Raw genomic sequence first — 19063 nt, 5'->3', positions numbered from 1 at the left:
AGCGAGGAGACTATACTTAGGCGCTCTTAGGTAAGTACTAATAACCTAGCTACTTTATCTTAATAAGGCGGCTTTAGCTAATAAGAGATTATCGCCTAGGCCGCTCCCTAAAATAAGTAGGCTGATATTAAAGATAAGGCCTAGCTAAATAAGGGCTAAGATAATCTTAATACTTAGCTAAATAAGGGGTAAGATAATATTAACGGTAATAATAAAGATAACCGCGATCCGACTCCTTTTACTAACGAACTTAAGAATAGCGGCGCTAGAGATAAGGGTACCTAAGCAGCGGTATAAGGTAGTCGCGCTCCTATAAAAAAGCATACTTATTCTAAGGCTAAAGCCCGCTTAGTTAAGGCCTAAGGGGTTATCCTTTATAAGCTCTAGCATATATATTATTTTAAGATAGTTATTAAGGAGTATAGTATAACTAAGCCTAAGCTTATTAAGGTGCTCTTAATTAGCTATATTTTCTTAGGGGTTTCCTTAACGCGCTATAAGTAGTACTATAAATATACCGCGACCTATACCTAAGTAAGTTTCCCCTTAACTTTAAATATTATAATTAATAAGCTAATCCTTCTTAAGGCCGCTACTTTTATATCTAGTAACTAGGCTAATATAGTCGTTATTATAGAGTACTTACGCGAGCTTAATAAGCTAAAAACTAATAATAAGGATACTAAGAACGATAGCTTAAATATAGGTATACTTATTTTTAAAGAGGGTAATTAGCGCTATCTTACTATTATAGTATAGTATCTAGCTAAGGCTTTTAACGCTACTAAGATAGCTTATTATAAGTCCTTTAAGACTATAAGTATATAGAAGTTTATAGTTATAAGTTTTTATCCGACCCTTTTATTAGCGACCGCCTAACGATATATTAAGTCGAGCGTACTAACTACTATATACTAATTAATAAGCGCCGCGAGCTTATTATTTGCCTTATCCCCGCGCCCTTATTTAATATTGCCTATATAAGCTTAGAGTACTAAGCCTAGGAATCTTAGTTAAAACTCTACCTTATTAATAGCGATATAAGCTATACTTCTTAGTAGCATGCCTTACTATTAACTAAGGCTAAGGTAAGTATTATACTAATAAAGATAGGTCTTAATATAAAGAATAAAGAAAGAGCGGAGGATAGGGTAGTTCTATTATTTTTAAAGGTATTTAGTATAGTAAAGAGGGCGCCTTAGTTAGTTCCTACTATACTAGTAAAGAAGAAGGGTAGTTAAAAGTAATAAATAAGTTTTATCCTTCTTTTATTTAATTATAATAATCTTATTCTCCTTTATTATTAAGGTCTTAATAGAGTTATAGTTTAGTTTTATTTTCCTTAATAATATTTAATAAGTAGTATAAATAGTTTTCCTTTATTCTCTTATTTTACTATTTTATATATATTTATAGGACGTTTAGGAGTACTAATACGTTAATAAGTTAGTAGTAATTTAATAGGGATTTATTACTAATTTAGTAGCGCCTCCTTACGCTAGTAGGTTTCCCTACCTTACTTAGTCTTACGCCTCCTTTTCCCGGTTAAGCGAGTAGTATATTCTTTAATAAGGTCTTAGTTATTCGCTATATCTTTAATATCGACCTATTAGTTATACTTAGCTAGCTATCCTTTTTATTTAATAAGGAAAAAGGTACTATACTTAGATCTCTTTTAGTTTTTAATTTCTTAGACTTCTTATTCGCCTTTATTATCTTTTAAGTTTAGTATTAATAGGGTTTCGCTATCTTTATAGGTGCCTTTACGCTCCTTCTATAGCTTTAAGAGACTAATATAGAAAACGTTATAAAGGTATAAGTACTTCTTAGGGAGTATAAGACGATATATTTACTTTCTAATAGCTTATAGGACCTAAAACGGTTTAATATACTTAGGTAAAAGTTTTCTTTTTTTATCCTTAAGGTATAAGTTCTTTATTAATAATACTATAAGGTCTCTTACTTTTAGTATAAGCGGTTAATACCTTAAATTATAGTATTTTACTTACGATTTAATAGCTTTTACTTAGTATTCCTTAAGCCTATTTTATAGCTCTTATAGCCTAGTAACTCTTACTTTTACTTTAGGTACCCTCCTTTAAATAATATCGTCCTTAATATTAATATAGAAGTTTAGTTAGTAACCTATTAACGCTTTATTAAGTAATAACTTAGTTATCGCGTTCTTTATATTATTATATATAAATTAAGTAATATATAAGAGTAACGCTTAGTTAGTTTATTCTAAGTTAGTAAAGTATCTTAAGTAGTACTATATAGCTTAGTTTATTTATTTTATTTACTTATTAGTTTATAGGTAAAATACTATTAATAGCCTATATTTTACTTATAAGATAAAATAAAGATTTAACTAAAACTTACTTATAAATAAGGACCCTTTATCTAAGATAATACCTTTTAGAGGTCTATATATTAATTTAACTTAGTAATAGAATAATTTTACTAGCTCTAGAGCTATTATTATCTTAGAGATAGGAAAGAAGAGGTAATACTTAGTATATTAGTCTATAATTACTAAGATCGTATTAACGTCTTATCTATTATACTATACTTTAAGTAGACCTATAGTAAAGTCTATTAATAATTCTTCTTATAGTCGTATAGGATATAGTAACGATTATATAGTACTATAGGGGCAATGCCTCTTAGATACTATACCTTAATATACTAAGTATAACTAAATATATTTATTTATATCTTTTATTATTCTATCTTAGTAGAAGTTCCTTACTAATAGTTTACTAGTATATTAAGAGCTAAAGTATCCTATTAATAGATCGTTATAAAAGAGCTATATTAGCTCTTACCGTAAGGCTACCTTTAAAGGCACTATAATATAACCCTTTTATAATAGTAGTCTATTTAGGCGTATTAACTAAAAACCCTTTCTTTTTAAGAAGTCTTTAGTTTCTTTTAGCCTATTAATTACTATATTAACCGACTAAGTATATTTTAGTAACTTTAGTAGTAGTTTTAAAACTTCTATTATATTAATATTTATATAGTAGGCCGCTTTTTTAGCGGTCTTCTTTAAAAGTAATTATTTATAACTAGCTCTCTCTTTAGCTTAATTAGCTAATTATTTAGGTCTCGCACTTAAATTATTATAGTTTCGCTATAAATAAGCTTATATATTTTCCTTATATAAAGGTACTTTACTATACTTATATTAACTTAAGGTTAAGTATCTCTTTACTTATAAAAACGCCTTATTATCCCTCTTTATAAATACGGTACTAATTATAGCTAGCTTTATTTATAGCTCTATTAATAGTTTTATAGATAAGGGCTTCTCGCCTTTATATCTAGGTATTCTTTATAGCGCGTCCGCTAGGTTTAATTTACTTATATAATACTTAATTATAAAGTTAAATAGTACTAAATATATATATTATCTTACTTACCTCCTATTTAAGAAGGTCTAGTATATAAATATTTAAAGGTTATAGTAGTCTAATAATACCTTTACTTTATACGCTACTCCTTTAATATAATATCGCTAGTATTTAAATAACTTAATAATAGTAAATAGTTCTTAGTCTAAAATACTATAATTAAGTTTAGCTCTAGTAAACTTCCTTAACTAAAATATAATTAGATAATAACGCCCTTTATTATTAGGTTAAGAGATAATCCCTGTTATCGCGAATTATAATATATCTATTTTAATATAATACGTCTTTTTAGATTAAAATATCTAAGGAGTAGGGCTCCTTAAAAGGCATCCTTAAGAGCTTAAAACGCTGCCCTTTTAATAGGGTTTAGCTTAATACTCCCTAGCTTCTTCTTATTCTTACTTCCCTTTAGTAATATAGTTAGGGGCGCTATAACTCCTAAGTACCTATATATAAATCGTTAGTAAAAATTATAGAACCTAAGGAAAACCTAAATATTATAGTAGGTTATAGGTTAAGCTATTAAGCTACTACCTCTACCTATTAAAGGTTTATTAATACCTTATTAATAAATAAAATAAACCTAAGGAACTTAACTAACTATTAATAAAAGATATACTTTAATAGTTTTATATAGAGCTTTATAGCCCTTAACCTTTCTATTACTTATTCTAAGTATTTAGTATATTCTTCTTTTATCTTAAAGTATATAAGGCTATTATTAAAGTAGACTATATAGATTATATCTATAAGCCCCTTAAGCGCTTAATAGATATAGCTTTAAAATATAGCTAGTATATTAGTAAGTTTAAAGGGTATTACTAGGTATTCGAAATATTTATAACGCGTTTAGAAAGCGGTCTTTTATTTATCTCCTTTTTAAATTTAAATATATTAATACGTATTCTATATATTAATTTTAGAAAAATACTTAGCTCCTTAATAATAGTTAATAATCTCTAAAATAAAAGGTTAAAGGTACCGATTCTTTTATATAACTTAGTTAAGTCCTTAGTAGTCTATATATAGCTATAAGGTACTATCCTTCTTTAGAATAAAAAGGATAAGCGCCTTAGCTAGGCTCTTTAACTCTTAGATTATTTTCCTTCTTATTATATCTTAGATCTAGTCGCGTAATACTTAGAGTTCCCTTTATAATAGAAGGTAAATCGGTTTATAAAGGGGTTCTATATTAAGGATTAAATTAATTAAGTAATCCGTTCCCTTTTTAATTAATAGTAAGTTAGATTTATTTACTAAGAAAGTATCTTTAAACTAGTAGAGAGTTAGTAGGATTTCGGCTTATTCTTCTTATAAAATCCCTTTATCTTTATCTTTATCTAGTAGCGGGATTAGCTTAGGATTAAGCGCTATTATATATACCCTTACCTCGTTCTTATATTCCTAAAGGAATCTATAGGGAGTTTATAGGGTTTCGATACTTAGTTAATACTTAAACTATTACTATTGTTTCTATAAGATAATATAAATATATTTATCCTTTAAGGTAGTAACTAATAAAAGGATTAATACTTAATTATTTAGCGTTAACTTATTTGTACTAATATAGAAATAAGTAACTATCTTTTCGGTGCCTCTTATATTTATTATTTAAAGTAGTACTAACTATACTTTATACTCCCTTACCTTATTATTACTTAGCCTTAATAACTTAAGGTATAATAGCGCTACTTATAGTAATCCTTACTATCGGGGAAAGTATATATCTATAAGGTTAACGGTACTATAAGTATCTAAGTATATATAGACTTTAGTAGGGTTTCGCCTTAATATTATTATAGGAGTTTTAAGTAACTATCTTATAGGTATTAAGTTTACTAAGAGAGAGGTATTTACCTTAATATCTTACTATTTCCTTATTTTATAGTATTAAGTTAAAGAGTCTTCGCTAAGGTTTCTACCTTTAAAGAATTAGTATATTCTATAAATAAGTATCCTAGCTTATTATATTAGAAATATATAATTCCTAAATAAGTAAAAGATCCTCTTCCTCTATAACGTCCCTTAGTTTAGCCCTTAGTAGGTATATCGCTAGCTTACTAGTTATTAGTCGAATTAATAGTATTTCCTTAATTATTTAGACTCGCTTATTAGCCTTTTTAATTCCTCCCCTTATATATACTACCTTAGGGTATAGTATTATTTCTATTCCCGGTTCCTTTAAGGGTAAAAGTAGTATTAATACGTTGCTTCTTATTAATAATAGTATCTTAATATTATTAAGCGACTTATATAAGCTCTTCCTATTAATAAGTATAAATAGGTAACGAATAAAGGTTAATTTAGTCTTAAGGTTATAGCTCTAGCTTAGCGAAAAACGTAAGAGTATATACCTTTTTTAATAGGCGTTTAAAATGCCTTTTTAAGGAGTTAAGGTATAAGCTAAACTTTAAGAGGGACTAGCTTTCTAGTTAGTAAGCATCCTTTAATTATATCGCTAATAGTATCTCTTTATTTATAGTATCCTTAATTAAGATAAGTATTTATTCTTTAAAGTCTACTTAATCTATACTATATTTAGTTTAGTTAATTAGCGTTTATTCTTTAAGGTATTAGCGCTATCTCGCTTTATAGTCGCTATATATATAATCTACCGCGTAAAGGATCTTTATTTTATCGCGACGAAAACGTTTAAGCGCTGCCTTAAAAGCGTCCTTTAGATCGTAAGTTTAGTTTAGACGTTTCTATATATTAATAGGTTTAGATAATTAAGCGATATTTTAAATATTAACCTCGCTACCGCGACTACCGTTCGATTTAAGGGAGTAAGACCGCTAATACTTCCTTAAATAGATAGCGATAGTACTAGCGCGTTTAGTAATTTCCTCCTCTAATTATATAACGCGATCTTATAAGCGTTTTATCTTCTCTAGCTCCTTAACGCGCGCTTATAAAGCTATAAGCTTTTCCTTATAAGATAGTTATCTTATACTTATAAGTAGTAATATCTTTAATATAGTTATAACGCTATCTATAATAAGGGTTTATTCTAAGGATATATCTTTTTATTTTTCGTCTCTTAAGTAGATACTTAATATATATAATAAAGAGGCCTTAACTAGTTAACTACTATATCGCGCTATAAGAGCGTTATATAGTCTTCTCTAAGTAGCTATCTTTATTAAGTAACTAAAAAAAGAAGTTTTAGAAATTATAAGGGAATTTATATTATAGTACGATTAGTTAGGTAGTAGAGATAGCTAGAGGTACTATGCTATATATATTATATTCTCCTTATTATAAGACTAAAGCTTATAAGAAGAAGGATTTCTCTTCTTTAATTAGAGTAGCGAGTAGTTTATAACTTATAAGCGGGGTAAGTATAATTCCCTACTAATACCTAATAGATATATTACTACTACGTACCTAAGTACTTTATTAAAGTATACCTCTTAGTAGCGCTCTTATACGGGCGCTCTTAAGAAGCTAAAGGGCGTTACTAGCTACTTAAATAAGCTATAGTATATATAGAACGCTATCTTTTACTTATTACCCTTTAAGATCTATACCTTATAGAACGCTTACTTTATATCTAGCTTTATAAACTACTTTACTTTTAAGAGGTTATAGAGCGTATTTAAGATTAAGGGTAAAAGGTAGCGGTCCGGCCTTATAATTACGTTTAAGGCCCTATAGTTATAATAGAACTATATCCCGCCCCTTAGTTTATATATAAATAGGACTAGCGCTCTTACTTTAAAGCTACTTACTTAAATAAAACCCTTATTTAAAAGGTCCCTTAGCGTCTTTTTTAGTATTAATAGCTCTATATATAATATACTATATAGCGGTCTAAACGGTATAAGTAGTTCCTACCCCTTCTTATTAATATAGAGTATAATCTTATAGTCTACCCCTAGCTTATATAGGTTAAGCTTATCCGCTTCCTAGGACTTAAATAGTAGTAAAAGGTTATAGAAGCGCTTTAATATCTACTACTATAGCTTAGCGGCCGACTTTAGCTTCTTTATCTAGAGGGCTTTATCGATATCTACTAAGCTAACTATATAGACCGCTATATTAGCCGCTACTTAGACTTCCTCCTACTCTATCTATTATATAGTTCCTATAAAGATAAAGGTAAGGACTTCTTAGGCTAAGTATAAAGCTTATACGCTTAGTCCTATACTTATAGAACTATCGTTATAGCGGACCTATTATTATATAGGCCTAAACTATAGCTTCTTTTAGTATAGAACTAAGTATAACTCTATATATAATAACTAGGGTTTCCTAAGGATTAAAAGAAACTCTAGTTAAGGGATTATATAAGCTATAATAAGCTTATAGTAACCGTCGACCTTTATAGCTAGCTATATAATACCCTTAATTATTATACCTTTTATTACGCTTAAGGCGCCCTTTACTTACCTTAGGGCGATCTTTTCTACTAGTACTTATATCTCTCGCGTAAGCGCCTTATTAACTATAGCATAGTACTAGTAGCCCTTATTTATAAAGGCAGCGATAGGTAAAGAGTTATTAATTATAACCTATATTAAAGTAAGCTCCTCTTTTATATAAGTAAATAATTCCTCCTTTTCTTTTACTAGTACTAGTAATTAAGGCTCTAGAGTATATCTTTACTTTAAAGCTACTCTTTTTCCTTTAGGCTTAAGGGCGTAGAGTCCTCTTTATTATTTAAGGTAAGGAGCGGTTCTATCTTCGCTACTTAAATAGCTATAGGCCGCTTAGCTAAAAGAAAGGGGTACTTTAATATAAAGTATATAAATACGCTATAATATAGGTAGCAGCCGTTAGCTTTCTTTTTCTTAATTTTCTCGCTTATTACTTACTTCGCCCGCTACTTAAAGTATAGGATAGTATAAAGGATATTTATATTTAAAGATAGCTTCCTACCGCGTTTAGCTTAGTTTATATAGGTAGCTAATATTAAAGTATCCCTATTAATATTAATAGTTAGCTATTCCTTTTATAAAGGGGCGGTAATCCTATTACCGCTATATAGTATATACTTATATAGCTTTTAGAAACGCGGCGTTTACTTATAGCCCTATATTACCTTTATTAACTAGCTTATATACTCGCTATAGTTAGTAGGTATAATTATAGGGATAAGTAGCTCTTATAGGGCTAGCGTAATTAAATTCTATAACTATATAAGCTTCGCGCTATCCTCTTATACTATAGTTCCCGCTACTTATAAGAGCGTCTCCTTAAAGTTAAGGAGGAATTCGCTAAAGGTCTACTTATCCCTCTACCTAAAGGTCTATAGCCTATCCTATGCCTTCTCCTACTCTTATACGTTACTAAACGTATATATAAGGTATTAGAAAAAGTCCTATAGGTCGCGTCTACCCTTAGGGCTATACTTATCTTAGAATTTAGAGATCTACTATATTTAAGGCTCTAGTAGCGTATAGAGGAGCGAATACTATACTTTATTATAATAGCTATTTAGGCCCTATTTCTTATTTATTATAAACTTTATTTATAGCTAGCTAAGGAAGAAGTAAAAGGACTTAAGCTTACCGTCCTAAGTTAACTAAGGAAGCGGCTTCTATGTTAGTAATACCGCCGCCGTAACTAGCGTTATAGAGGTCGTAGGGGTTAATACTAGTCTTATAGACGGCTCCCTTAGTATAGCGAGAACCTCGTTCTTCTTACTAGCTATCGCGCTTTTAATCGCTTTTAGGATAGCTATAGTACTTCTTATCCGCTTAAGGGGTAGTAGGGTGCTCCCTTAAGGAAGTAGCACCCTTTCTAAGGAGATATCTATTAAATCTATTAGTTAATAGCTTATATTATTATAAAGTAAGTAGAGGCGTATATATAGGTGCCGCCTATAAGATAATATTAATAAGCTATATCGAGCTTTCTTATATACCGCTAGCCTATATATATATATATAGGATCCGGCCCTTTATATATAACTATATAGCTTAGGCTATAGCCTAAGCCTATAACTTATAATAGTTATAGACTCTTATATATACTACTTATAGATAGATAGGTCGACTAAGTATATAATCTAAGAGGTATAAGTATACCTTTAGGTATATATTTACTATAGCTAGGATAACTAAGACGCGTAGCTACTATATATATAGGCTATACTAAATAACTACGTAGTATTAATAATAAGTATAAGCCCGTTCTTTATAATATATAGATATAATATCGAGCCGGTTTAAATAGTAAGGGTAGAGGGGCCGCTAGCGCTAGAAGTAAAGGGGGCGAGGGAGCTTACCTAAAAAATAAAAGAGGTAACCGACTTCCTATAAACTACTATTATCGCGGTATAAGAAAGATAAGAGGAAATAGTAAACTAAAAAAAAGCCCTTATAAAGAGGTTTAAAGTAAGCGATAAGATATAAATAGATATAGCTAAATATATAACTAACTAGCTATATAGGAAGCTTAACTAGCTATACTAAAAGTATACTATAATAAAGGTAGTAAGCTTATATATAGTTAAGCTTAATATACTAAAGAGGGTATATAAGAGGCTTTATATAGAATTTCTCTACTAAGTAGTAGATAACTTATTATTTAAATAAGTAATCGACGACTACTAACTATTATTAGTAATTAAGGAGGATAATAAGCCTAAGTATATTATTAAAGAGATCTAATAAGCGCGGTAGAAGTAAAAGGGGAGGGGTAGATAGTAATAAATACTTATAAAGTAGTAAGTATATATAAACCTATTATAGTACCTATTAAATAACTTCTAAGATATAAAAGCCTTAAAGAGATTTAAGAGATAGTAGGGAAATATAAAGGAGAACGATAAAGGAGGGGTAAGAAAAGGGGAATAAAAGGAGGGTAAAAGATAAGAAAAGGGAAGTAAAGGATAAAAGGGGAAGAAAAAGAAAAAGGTAAGAGTTAAGGGATACTTACTAAAGAATAAGGAAAAGATAAAAAAGAACTATAGTATTAAAGGGAAATAATAAGGGATAAATAAAGGATAGATATAAGATAGATAGTAGTAAAGGATAGAGAAGGAGAGGGATAAAGGTAAGATATAATAAGATAAAATATAAATATAATAGGACGTACTAAGGATACTAACTTAATTTTAACTAACTATAAACGCCTTTCTTAACTACCGCTTAATTACTTTAAGATATAAAGGTATATCTAAGCCTAGTATATAGATATAGTAGCATAGGTAAGCTTAGTATATTAAAATAATAGTTAAAGATAAGTAATAAGATAAGGTTAAAAGGGAAATAAAGTATATATATAAAGGTCGCTTTAGTAGTTATTAAACGTCCTTTAAGATATATAGTCTTAAAGGGCGTTAGTAGCGGCGATTATATCTTTAGTATACTACTATTATATTAGCGTCCTATTAAATAAAGTTAAAGGAGAGTAATAAATAAAAAGGTAGCGTAATCTAGTATAAGTATAAGTAAAGTAGTTATAAGTATATAGCGACGCTTAGTTTTAATAAGTACTATACTATATCTTAACGTTTAGCGACGTTATTTAGCTTATATAGGCGAGATAAGGTAGCTACTATATAGTAGTACTGTGACGACCGGTGATATTCCCAAGGGATAAACCTGTCGAGGGGTTTATGTTGGCAGATACAACAGGGCGTGGTCTGAGCAATGATAAGTATGTCACGTTGGTGATGAGTCGGAGGTCGTAGACCGTAGACTGTAACCAGGTAATCAAGTGATCGGAATCAGAGATGAGATCGTGATAGGGATCGTAATGATTGTGTTGAAAGCTAAAGAGCTATCTAGTCTAAAGGAGTGGAATTGGGTGTCCTTATATACCCAGTGGTCCTTCGTGGATCATTCAGCGAACGTGATGATCCTGTTCACGGATCGTTGGATCATTGAGACGATCCAATGATCCTGTACATCGTCGTTGGATCATCGAGATGATCCAATGAGCCGGATCGTTGGGATCACCAAGTGATCAAATGATCCATCACGTGACTTCGCGGGATCCTGTACCCTCCGTCACGTGTCGGCCTTGTTGAGGGCTGCTTGTGACCAACCGTTGGTCGGGTCGTAACATCAGGTCTCCCCCTCTTTTGGTCTTGCCCTCAAGACCTGCTTTAGCCGCCGTGTCGCGTATCCTGGCTGTCTTTCTGCGTGAGTGTGTGTGTTTTTTCTTTCCTTCCTTCATCATCATGGCCCGTCATGCCGTCTGACCGTGTTCTTAAGAATCGCTTCAAACCTCGTTCTTCCAAGACAGAGCAGCGCAACGCCCTTCTCGGCGTTATACTGGGAAGTTCCGCCATCATGCCTGAAGCATGCTCGTCTTGCCGTTCTCGTGGTTTCACGGATTGCCAAATATCGGTGTCCGACTCGTCACGTTGTTATGACTGCGTTCGCCTGAACCTATCCTACTGCGATGCCAAGGGGCTTTCGGTCCAGCAGCTCCGCAAGATTGGCGCACAGCACCAAAAAATAGAGTCTGAGCTCGAGGCTGCGGAGGAGCGTCGCAAGTTGGATGCCAAAGTGGAGCGGTTGCGGAAGCAAAAGAAGATGTGGTTCGAGAGAATGATGCAGGCGGTTTCTCGTGGTCTTGATAGTGTCGAGGAGTTGGAGCGCGTCGAGCGCGAGGAAGCGGAGAGGGAGCAGCGTCGAGTTAGTGAGGTGCAGCCGTGTTCCCCTCATTCTGATCGGTTGCCTTCGGAGTTTGTCGGAGACTGGGACGCTGTCCACCCCGAGGCGCTCTCTCCGTCTTTTCTGGCTGACCTTGGGTTCGTTGGTGGAACTGCCGAAGTAGGAGCCGCAGTGCGTCAGGTGCTTGAGTGGTTCCCAGGTATTTTCCTCTGGTCCGTATTCTTTCCATTTAACAAGGTATTCTTGTTGCTGACCTTGTCTTCTTGTATCCAGTATTTGTTCGGCTTCGTATTCTTGATCATCGTCGACTTCGATTTTGTCCTGTGGTTTGGCGTCTCGTGGTGCTGGTTCCAATAATGAGATATGAAATATCGGGTGTATCCGCATTGTTGTTGGTAGCGAAAGTTCGTAGTTGACTTTTGAAATGGTTTTCTTGACCTTGAACGGTCCAAGTTTCTTGAAATCCAATTTGTTGCTTGGTCGTTTTGTTTTGATGTTTCGTCGTACGAGGTAGACCATGTCTCCCTCTCGAAAGATTGGTCCCTGCAATCTTTTCCGATTGTAGTGAGTGGACATTCGTTCTCTGACGAATTGAAGTTCTTGTTGCATTTCTTCATGCAATTTTCGTAGCTGATCTGCTTGCAGTATCGCTCGTTCCGCTTGTGGTCCTTGTCGAGTGACCTTGAATGCTTCTGGGTTGTATCCGTAATTGGCGTATGCTGGTGAGAGCTTGGTTGTCTCTGTGACTGAGCTGTTGTAAGCTAGTTGTGCCGTCGGTAGCCATTTAACCCAATCGTTTTGTTCGTAGCTGATGTAGCATCGTAAATATTGTTCAAGCGTTTGGTTGAGTCGTTCTGTTTGTCCATCTGTTTGTGGGTGATAAGCTGTGCTGAGCTTATGTTTCGTTCCTAATTGTGCCATGAGAGCTTGCCAAAACTTGGCCAAATGTGCTTCCTCTGTCAGAGACAATCTCGTTCGGTAGTCCGTGATTGCTGACAATAGTTCGTAGGAACACATATGCTAGCTCTTCTGCGTTGCTTGCTTCTTTGTACGGTAAGAAGTATCCGTACTTCGTCAATCTGTCGGTAATGACGAATATGCTGTCGTACTTGACGTTGGTCATGGGTTCTTTTGACGGTGGTAGCTTTGTGATATGGTCGAAAGCTATCGAGTCCCATGGTTTCTTTGGTACTGGTAACGGTTGCAATTCTCCGTATGGCTTGTGTCGTTCAGCTTTGCTTCGTGCGCAAAGTTCGCATTTTCTGATAGTTTCGCTGATTCGTTTCTTCATCCGTGGAAAGTCGTAGATTCGTCGAATTCTTTCCATCGTCCTCCGGATTCCTTGGTGTCCGTGTGTCGGGTGTTCGTGAATTTCGCGTATAACTTCGTCCTGAAGTTCTTCTGGTACAAAGATCTTTCCTTGATGCTTTGCCAGGCCATCTTCCCAAACAACTGGAAGTGGTTCCCAATCAACCTTATCGTAGGCTTGTTGGATCTTCTTCGTAAGGCCTTCGTCTGGATTGACCTTGAAGATTGCGTTAAGCTGTCGTTGTTGCATATTCCTTCATTGTTGAGCTCAAGGAGTTGTCCTTTCACAATAGGTGCTCCTGTGTCGTAGTCGGATCGTCGGCTGAGGGCATCAGCTCGACCGTTTTCTGTTCCTTTTCTGTGGATTATTTCGTAGTCGAATTCTGATAGACATTCGGCCCATCGGATCTGTCGTCCGTTCAATTGTTGCGTCGTCGCGAAATGTGAGATGTTTTGTGATCTGTGTAGACCTTGATTTTGTGTTTGCTTCCGAGAAGGTAGTGTCGAAATTCCTTAAAAGCTTGAATGATTGCGAGGAATTCTTTGTCGTAGATGGGGTAATTGAGTTCTGCGCCATGTAGCTTTTTCGAGTAGAATGCAATTGGTCGTAGTCTTCCTTCATCGTCCTTCTGTCCGATTTGTGCTCCTAGAGCAAAGTCTGATGCATCGGTTTCGAGTTCGATTTGTCGTTCTGGATCGAAGGTGGTTAAGACCGGTTCTTGCGTAATCGTCGTTTTGATGCATTCGAAAGCTTCGTTGGCTTTGTCGTCCCATGTAAACTCTTTTTCCTTCTTCGTTAAGTCGTGTAGTGGTGTTGCAATCTTTCCGAAATCTTTGATGAATCGTCGGTAGTAATTCGCAAATCCTAGAAACTTTGTACGTCCTTGACGTTCTTTGGCGTTGGCCATTCTTTGACTGAGTTGATCTTGTCTTGTTGCATTCGTATCTCTCCTGGTGAGATCGTGTGTCCGAGGAAATCTACTTCCTGTGTGTGGAACTTGCTTTTTTCTGGTTCAACCAGTAACTTCGCATTCTGAAGTGCGCGGAGTACCTTGTGGACGTGTTCCTTGTGTTCTTCTAGGGTGTCCGAGAAGATTAGGATATCATCCAGGTATACTACCACAAAGATGTCCAAGTGTTCGCGTAGGACATTGTTGATCATCCGTTGGAAGGTAGCTGGTGCATTTGTGAGTCCAAATGGCATTACCAGATATTCGAATAGTCCGAATTTCGTTCTGAAAGCTGTCATCCATTCGTGTCCCTTCTTCATGCGTATTAAGTTGTAGGCGCCTTTGAGATCGAGGGCTGTAAACCATTTTTTGCCGTGCAGTCGATCTCGTAGTTCCGATATAAGCGGTAATGGTGTTCGGTCCTTCATTGTAATATCGTTTAGGCGTCTGTAGTCGACAACTAGTCGTAGCTTGCCGTTTTTCTTTGGAACAAACATGACTGGGTAGCCTGCTTCGGATGTTGATGTTCGTATGTATCCCTTTCGTAGATTCTCGTCGAGGTAGTCGCGTAGCGTTTGCAGTTGCTTTTCGTTTAGGTTGTAAATCTTATGGAACGTCGGCGTTCTTCCATCTTTGAGACAAATTTCGTGGTCCCATTGACTGTGTTCGGGTAACCCTGTCTCGAGTTCTTCCTTGAAGAGTTTGTCGTATTTCCGGTATTCCTGTGGGATGTTCTTCATTCTGTCTTGTGGGCTTTGTTCTTTCTTTTGAGAGCTGGTTTCCCTGACTCGAGCTCTTTGTTGATTTGTTCGAGGTCTTTCCTTAGAGTGGCAATAACTCTTCGGATCTTCTTGTTGTGTCCTTTGTTCTGTTTATGTCGGATGCCAGGTTGTACAGCCGTGTTGGTCAGTACGTGGGTCTTGTCAGTCGATTTTGTTGTGTCCGCCGGTTCGGTTGCTGTTTTCGTTTGTATCGCTGAAGCCCGTAATGATTTGCTTGAACGGTCATCCCTTTCGTCCTGTTCAGTGGCTAAATCATCGCAAAATTTTGCTTTCTCCCAAATCTGCTGGTCTTGAAACTTGCGTCGTCGTTCCAACGCAGCTGGCCAGTTTTCCAGTTGATCAGTGGGTTGCTCTCCTGTAACCATGGAAGCCCTAACACAAGGTCGTGTTCTCCAATGTCCATGATGTCGAAGTCGACTCGTTCGTCGTGGCCCTGGATATTGATGTCGAGGTGATCAATCTCCATATCAATGATTCCGTTGTTATAGTTGAAGGCCTCTCCTTCGATATTCGTGAGTTCATATGGATCTTTCTTGTGTCTCCATGGGAGTCGGTAACGATTGATGACTCTAGGTGAAACGTAATTGCCCATCGCGCCGCAATCCAATAGTGCGTGTACGTGATGTCCCGCGATTTGGATGTCCAATACCATTTGGTTGCCATGGCTTGCCGTTGCCATGCATAGGGTCCTTGGATCTTGTCGTGTCGTGCCAGTCTGTAGCCCTTTTACAGATGGCGTACCTCGTTTTGCCTGGTCCTTATTCGTTTCATTTGGGTATTCTTCTTCGATTTGTTGTTGATATCGTTTCTTTATGTTTTCGTCGCGTGGTGTCGTGTCGGGGCTCAAGAGACTGATTTCTTGTAGCCAATCGAAGATTTCTTGTTTCTCAACGCTGTGTTGTTTGCATTGTGCTGCTTCGCAGTTGATTGCGTACCGTGCTTCGCAATTCTGTTCGTTTTCGTACCAGGAATCGAGTTTTCGTTCTGCGTCTTTCTGTTTTGCGCGTAGTTCTTCTGCGTTAATTTTTCCTTGGTCGAATGTAGCTTGTAGCCTTCGTAGGTGTCGCCAGTAGTCCTTTGGTGCACCGTTGTGTCGTTTGTGCCATGCTCGTGCCTTTTCGTGTTCGTGAACTTTGCAGTTCGGGTGCACATTCGTTGTAATCTTCTTCGTCGCATCTGATTCGTTGCGCGAGTCTTGTGAAGATAGATGGTTCGGATGCCTTAGAGCGAGTGGCGTTGTGCCATTCCCCAATTTTGGCGTGTTTGTGGATTTTGCATGTTTCCGAAAGACATCTCGTTAAAGAACCGTAATCATCGCGGCATTCAAGTGGCGTGCCGTAATCGGGTTCCAATAACATGACTTGGTCGTTCGGGTAACGTTGATCGATTTTCCAGTAGTCCAGTTCCGTGCTTAGGTAGGGTTTCGAAAGTATTTGTCCGTCGAATCTGACTGGGAAGGCGTCGTGTCGTGCCTTCATCTGGAAGTGTATCATGCAGTCCAAATAGACGCATGAGATCCATGAAATATGTTTGTGCTCTTCGTGACTGAGCACTGTTCTTGGGTCATCTGAAAATTCTCCTCGTGGTTGCCATTCTCGTTGTAGGGCTGTAAAGGTGTCGACCGCGGCGATAGCCACAGCGTAGTCTCCTCCGCGTGGTGCCGGTTGGTATCGAATCAATGCAGCTTGTTGGTTTTCCGTGAGAATTTGAGGTATTTGTTGAGTTCCAATTTTGAGCATTTCTTCGAATTCTTCGAAGTATGGAGCGTGTTCTCCAATCGTGGCGTTTCCCTTAGTAGTGAGGGTGGTGGTGCGAGTTCATCCTCGTCTTCTGTTTCTTGTAGCGTGTCTTGTTCTTCAGAGCTTGTGTCGTCGAAACTTCGTTGTTCCTCTTCGGGTTGTTGTCCGAGTTTCGTGAGCATAAGGGCTGCGTCCGTATCTTCTTTGTTATGTTGTTTATAGACTGCCCGTCGTTGTTGTCGATCCTTATTTCGCATGTCTTCCTGGAATCGTTTGCCGTTCTTCCTGATCCAGTCTTGTGAGACTCCTTCAGGATAGGGGTATTCTGGTTCTGCGAATTTGACTTGTTTCTGTGTTGTGGGATCTCTTCGTTGCACCATTGCAAGGGTTTTCTTTGGTGGCTTTGGAACCATCCGGTACCGTTTTGTCGCTTAGGTGTACCGTGCATTTGTCGTCGTAGCATGCAGTCCAACTAAGGAGTTCATGCTTTGGTTCCTGCTTGTTAGTAGCGTTCAGGTGTCTCTTACCTTCTGGGGCTGGGGCCCAGTGAACTTTCTTCTCCTTGCGAGGTTGCTTGCAATTTCGTGAGAAATGTCCAACTTTCCCGCAGTTGAAGCATTTTCCTTCGCCCTTCTTTGTTGCATCCAGGTCCATTTTGCCTGGGTTAGTTGTGTGGGCGTAAGCAATGGGAGTTTCGCGCTTCTTCTTGTAGTTGGCGCGTCGGTTAAAGTTGTTCCCATAGGAAGGGTTCCAGTTTCCTCTTCCTTGTTTCTTTCTTGGCGTCGCGCATACTGTCTGTCGTCGATTCGTACTGCCATAGCAATGTAGTCCGAGAGGTTGTCAGGTCGATTTTCCTTGTAGAGCTCGTCCTTGACTTCTTCTTTAAGCCCGTCGTAGAATCGTGACATAAGAGGTTCGTCGTCCCAATCAAGCTTTGAGGTGACTTGACGGAACTTCGCAGCATAATCCGATGCTGAGATCCTTTGTCGGAGTTCTCGAAGTTTCTGTTCGGCCTCTCGTTCCTCGTCGGTTGTTCCGAATACCTTCGTAATGGCTTCTTCGAATCCTTGGAAACTGGCAAAGACTTCGTCTGTCTCGTTGTCTCGTCGCGCTGGTTGGTTGTCGAGAAAGTCCTCATGATGGGTCCAAACCAGGCGAGTGCCGTTCCAGATAAACAATTTCCTGCGTGGAGTACCTTTTCGACTGGGTCCGAGAGCTTGGTCGGATAGAATCGGTGGTAGGCTTTGAGTTGGGTGAGAAAGTCTCGAAGCGTGCCATGAGTACCGTCGAATGGTCCTGGCTGTTTTGGTTTGACTGCTTCTCCGAGGTCCCTAACTTGTCCGTTGCCTCCTCCGTTCCTGAGTACTTGGACCTCCTGTCGAAGGCTGATGATTTCGCGCATCATGTCCTGCGGCGACACGGTGTCCCGAGTTGGTTGATCCAGTTTGCTGTGCAGGCATGTTGACAGTTATGCGATATTGCTCAGAGAGACGCGGTATCGTTCTGAACAAGAGCTTTCAACGTGTGACGACCGGTGATATTCCCAAGGGATAAACCTGTCGAGGGGTTTATGTTGGCAGATACAACAGGGCGTGGTCTGAGCAATGATAAGTATGTCACGTTGGTGATGAGTCGGAGGTCGTAGACCGTAGACTGTAACCAGGTAATCAAGTGATCGGAATCAGAGATGAGATCGTGATAGGGATCGTAATGATTGTGTTGAAAGCTAAAGAGCTATCTAGTCTAAAGGAGTGGAATTGGGTGTCCTATATACCCAGTGGTCCTTCGTGGATCATTCAGCGAACGTGATGATCCTGTTCACGGATCGTTGGATCATTGAGACGATCCAATGATCCTGTACATCGTCGTTGGATCATCGAGATGATCCAATGAGCCGGATCGTTGGGATCACCAAGTGATCCAAATGATCCATCACGTGACTTCGCGGGATCCTGTACCCCTCCGTCACGTGTCGGCCTTGTTGAGGGCTGCTTGTGACCAACCGTTGGTCGGGTCGTAACAAGTACTATAGGTCGCGCTATAATTACTAAGAGATATAGGCGGACGCTTTAACTAGCGTAAGGGCGGTAGAGTATAGTCGCTTAGTATACTAAGAGGCGGGGTACTACTATATAAAGTAGAGAAGCTAGCGGGCGTATAAGGGCCTATAGTAGTTATAATATAGCGTAGCATAGTAATAGAAATTAAGTAAAGTAAGGGCGCGCGCGTAAAAGAAGTAAAGGTTAAAAGAAGAAAAAGAAAGTAAGAGGGAGAGGGGAAAGAAAAGGGGTATTT

General features: G+C 37.0%; 1 protein-coding gene across 1 annotated transcript; it reads right to left on the bottom strand.

Annotated features, from left to right (window-relative positions):
• Positions 1-16820: 16820 nt before the first annotated feature.
• Positions 16821-18228, bottom strand: HRG_00017 (retrotransposon gag protein; the record flags this gene model as incomplete). Its single annotated transcript, XM_044858488.1, has 3 exons — positions 16821-17240; positions 17296-18068; positions 18135-18228. 3 exons carry the CDS (start codon positions 18226-18228, stop codon positions 16821-16823), a joined length of 1287 nt encoding a protein of 428 aa, XP_044724888.1.
• Between the last annotated feature and the right edge of the window lie 835 nt (positions 18229-19063).

Source organism: Hirsutella rhossiliensis (assembly GCF_020360975.1).
Source record: "Hirsutella rhossiliensis strain HR02 chromosome Unknown scaffold00001, whole genome shotgun sequence".
NCBI lineage: Eukaryota > Fungi > Ascomycota > Sordariomycetes > Hypocreales > Ophiocordycipitaceae > Hirsutella > Hirsutella rhossiliensis.
The sequence above is the reverse complement of the archived record's forward strand: the minus strand, read 5'-3'. Positions and strand labels throughout refer to the sequence as shown.